The 4724-nt window shown below is 34.1% G+C and overlaps 1 protein-coding gene across 1 annotated transcript; it reads right to left on the reverse strand.

The window, feature by feature from the left end:
- Positions 1–260: 260 nt before the first annotated feature.
- LOC105646730 (uncharacterized) lies at positions 261–4309 on the reverse strand. Its single transcript, XM_012232651.4, has 4 exons — positions 3832–4309; positions 2143–2771; positions 1080–1595; positions 261–695 (listed from the first exon to the last, which is right to left on the reverse strand). The coding sequence occupies exons 1-4, from the start codon at positions 4091–4093 to the stop codon at positions 537–539; spliced, it is 1566 nt and encodes a 521-aa protein (XP_012088041.1). The 5' UTR covers positions 4094–4309; the 3' UTR covers positions 261–536.
- Positions 4310–4724: the final 415 nt, after the last annotated feature.

Consider the following 4724-nt stretch of genomic DNA (forward strand, 5'->3'; position numbering starts at 1 on the left):
CAAAAGTAGGGATAAAAGAAAAACCAATTTAATTAAATAGCGATTGGATTAGAAATAGTAAGGTGTAGCCACCGAGTGTTAGAAGGTCTCTTATAGTCCTTTCAGAAAAAAAAAAAAAATCAAAACTCAAAAGAAGAGAACTCCCACTTAGCTTGTGGGCTTAGGCCACACTAAATCAGAAAAAGAGTAGACTCCTCGAAATATAACCAGCTACATCTATTTGCTAATCCTAGCCAGTGATTCAACTTGAAAAAAAGATCAGAACTTTAACACAAGGGTGCTATTACGATAACTGAGTGTTTGGTTATTACATTTTGAGACAAGATTAACGTCTCTTTGCAGGACTAAAAAGAAGGTAAACTAGTATTTTTAAATATACATAATGAACAACAGTACATTTACAAGACTATATACACAATAGTCATATAAACATTTACAGGACTTCACTTGATAATTTTTTTGCCAGATGAAACTGAACAGCACTGATTTTGTATGGGCTCTTACTTAAATATGAAAATGAACAATCTGGCAACAAATCATTCAGAGCTGCAACCACCAGAAGTATCATCTTCTGGAACCAACACATTGAAATCACTTACAGTCCACTCGGCAGTTTCGCCTGACCGGCTAACATATATTTCCGTTCCAACATTAATTGAAGACCATATACGCCTTGCTGGTTTTGTTCCTGGATCCTGCCAAAAAAAAAAAAAAAAAAAAAAAAAAAAAGGTCTTGTAGCTTACTGTGCACTTGCTTTAGCAATGAAAACTCTTACAACAACTTGAATGCTTTCCACCACATGAGTATTGTTAATGACTAGAGGTTATATATTAGATTAGAAGCGCAGCATGGATTATGTATGAAAATATGTCCAGGCAAACCCAAACTCTATTGAACTACACGAGAACAAAAAATCCTCATCACATTTCTGCAGCTTCTTTCCTAACTGGCATAGAAAGAAGGTAACTGCTGCACACGGTGTATATATATAATGTATAAACAAACAAATAAAATAAGGGTCACTTATAATTCAGTCCCTAACAAATTCTGTTGATAATTCAAAGACAAAAAATGGTACCTGATAGAAGTATAAACGACTAGATAGGGCTCCAACATCAAGCTCCCAAGTCCTAGAGTCACCAATCCATCCATCTCCTTTCTTTTCAGGGTAGCCATGAACAGCCCATTCAGGATGTGGTAGAATTTGTACCAATTCCTGAGCTTGTGGATTACTGTATGGATCACAGATATCATATGGTTCCTCCAGATACTTGGCATTTCCTGGGCCGCAGTACAGATGGTAAGCAGAATATGGAAATCGAGATGTCTCATTTCTGTAGATTATTTCACCGGTAGGACTGACATGGTAAGGCGGACAGGAACGCAAATTATTTGGATTGCACCAGCTTGCAGTTGCTGGGTTAATTATCATCTCACTGTATCTCGTAACATCTGTCGGAACATCACCATCACACGGATCTCCATTGTTCTTCCAACAGCTTCCAATATCAACAAGATAAAACTGACTATTGGCCCCTCCTCCACAGGTAACATTAAGTGTCAATTTCACTCTAAAATTTGGTGACTCTGGCAACTGAAAGAAAAATTGATTGCAGTTCCAACTTTAAACACGTTGAAAGATAAAGGCAAAGAAATGACTTTTTTGACAGTGCAATTGCTAATAATAAACTAAATTTAGGAGTAATCATATTTGCCCCATTTGATTTAGCTTTAGTAATGTATATTTTGTGGGTCTGAAATCTGATTTTGGAAAAAGTTCATATTTGAAACTTTTCCAAATCAGCTTTCGGTCCATAAATATCAAATTGCAAGAATCTCTCATCCACCAGCCCACAAGAGTTCTTTGTGATTTTTGGCCCAAAATCTGCTAATACTACCCAAAAAACTACAATGATTTAAGATGCCAATTGGCTATTAGTGATAAAATATCTGCACTTGAAGGATTCTTGAGTTTTCCATCAAGTGAACACAAATTCAAGTAACAAGGATCATAAAAACATACACTTCAACCAAGAAGGCGTCCCAAGTCCGCTTCAAGTGATATAAAATGATAAATAAGCATATGTAACTATAGACGTGAATTTTAACTCTAGATTCAGAAGAACATCAAGTTAACATACCTTTCTCATTATACCCCTGCCATTATAGTGATAACCACCGTTAAATCCTTCTGTTGCATCTGAACGCAGATATAACATGAGCCAGGGATACTTTGCGGATGTTGTTAATTTGTGCGAAAAAATCCAACTCCCTGTGCTCAAATTCTTCTGCCAAACAACTGAAAAATAGGAATTACTCCCTGCGCCTTTGCTCAAGTCAGCATCGAGATCATATGTCCCATAAAATCCTCCAGTCAAAGATGCCATTTTTCCATCAAAAACTAATTGTGAATAGTTGTGATAAACAAGTGGTTGATTCATACATCCTTCACCAAAGCATGGAAAATTCCTGTCTGTTATTATTTTAGTGACATTCTTCCCGTTTTCAGGGCAAAGTGTCGTATTTTTGTCAAAATTACCATTCTTAAGCATAATCATCCAGAACTGCCATGGTTTTGGGGATTCATGAACTTCACACAAAGAAGCAAGATACAACTCCTTTTGCACAGCAAACTTGTCAGGGTCTTCATAGGATTCAAATTCTTTGTTAGGAAACTTATCACCAGCTCTTAAGTTGTTGTTAGAGTCATTCACTTTATGATGCACTTCACAGGTGCTTACAGCATCAAAGGAGTTTTGGCCCAAGGAATCTGAAAATTAGAACATAAAGCTACAAAGAGATTGTAGAAAGTCACGACTTCATGTAATTTGCTAATTTAAACCCAAAAAGTACATTTATGTGATTTGATCAAGCTATATATTACAGATAAGGATTTGACATGATTGATTTGTAAGATATGCTTTCACAATCACAAAAATAACAGAAATATTTGCATTCTTATATATACAATGAAGTAATCGTATATATTGATATAAAAGATAGACATTGAATGAAGTGGTGAAAAAGGAGTTAGCAGCTCTAGATTGTCTTAAGATGTAGTCCAAAGATGAGAATAGTGTAGGCAAGAGATCTATATACCTAACCTAAATTAGTTCAGAATTGAGGTTCAACCGTGTTGATATTTCAATTAGTAAAGAAATATGGAAAGAAATAAAAACGCCTTGTATTTAGATGGTCATCAAATAGAATCAAAGATCTGCCAGTGATTGAAGACCAAACCAAAAACAAGATCATGTCACCTCTGTGTAATAGACAGAATTCTCAATATCTGAAATTGAAAGACACAAAATTAATTAAAGTATTCTGCTAATTAACCACTCAGTAAAATTCCAGGAGATAAAAGAAAATGAACCAAGCTTAATATTTGAAAAGACAATTAATTAAGCACATTATTTCAGCAAGTTGATTCATCCAAGTTATTTTGTGAAAAGAATTTGTACAAGCAACACAGCAACCAGATTTCACTTCGAAAGCCAAATGGGTTCACATTAAAAACTATTTAAAGCATTAGGTAATCAATTTATTCACTTTTCTATCCATTATAAGAACTGATATTATAAGAACAACTCCAATTACTAGTAAAACATGATTATACCTAACAAGTCTACAAGAACCCACTTAACGCAGAAACACCCACATAAATACAATAGCTATTTAGCTAATTATAAAGTAACTGAATTATCAAGCATTCAACGGTAAATGTTCGATAACTAATTATTTTTATCAAATCAATTGACACAATAAAAATAAATGCTTCCAATTATCAAAACTGTATATTTATCTAATAACAAGAACAAAAGGTTATATACCAGAAATTGATGGGCAATACAAATCAGCACAATCAGCCAACCTTGGGCTACCCATGTTAGGAGCTTCAGACCCAACTTCATTGCAGAAATTCCAAGCTTCTAATGCCACTCTCACATTTGGGCTTTTCATTCCTGGGTCTCCTATGGCTGATACATAACTGGTTGATGATGACGAAGAACGTGTCTTTAATATTGTTAGAGCAAAACCCAAATTCCAAAGAAAAACTTGAAGCAAAATTATCGAAGCAAAAGAACAACCCATGTTCTTTTCTTTACCAAACTGCAGAAACCAATGGCACAGAGATTGAATAAGTGAAGGTAACTAGTGTCTATACGCATGCGGAAAATATGGTATTTTAGATTGACCTTCCGGTGAGGCAATCCATGATGGCTTTTTGTCGGTTCGCAATGGCATTATCTTTCTGTTGCTTGCTTTTAAGCAAAGTTTAGACAGATGATGGGTTGGCGGCATCGTCCTCATAGTTGGAACGGCTATTCATAGACAGCTGACATTTTACTAATCTTTTTTTTATTTCTTTCTTTTCTTTTTTTTTAAAGGACCTTTTACTACTTTTTAGTTCATTGAGTTTGCGTTTTGGCTCTTATGGTATTTATTTTATGTGTGCATTTTAATAAAAGAAAATTATTATGCACTCCTTGATAGTTGACCAAATTAAATAAGTTATCTTTGTATTTTTATAATATTAATTAATAGTTCCTGATATTTAATTTTATTATACTAGTTAGTCCTTTCATCTATTTTTTTTTGTTTTTTGCCGTTAAATATTACTAAAATGCAAGAAGAGAAGAGAGAAATGTTTTGTAAAGACAAATTTATCCTTAATGGGCTATGACAAAAATGATATTTATGAAATTATCCCTTGTAAAAATTA

This window comes from Jatropha curcas, chromosome 9, assembly GCF_041381405.1.
Source record: "Jatropha curcas cultivar XTBG-Jc1 chromosome 9, XTBG_Jcur_1.0, whole genome shotgun sequence".
Taxonomy (NCBI): Eukaryota; Viridiplantae; Streptophyta; class Magnoliopsida; order Malpighiales; family Euphorbiaceae; genus Jatropha; species Jatropha curcas.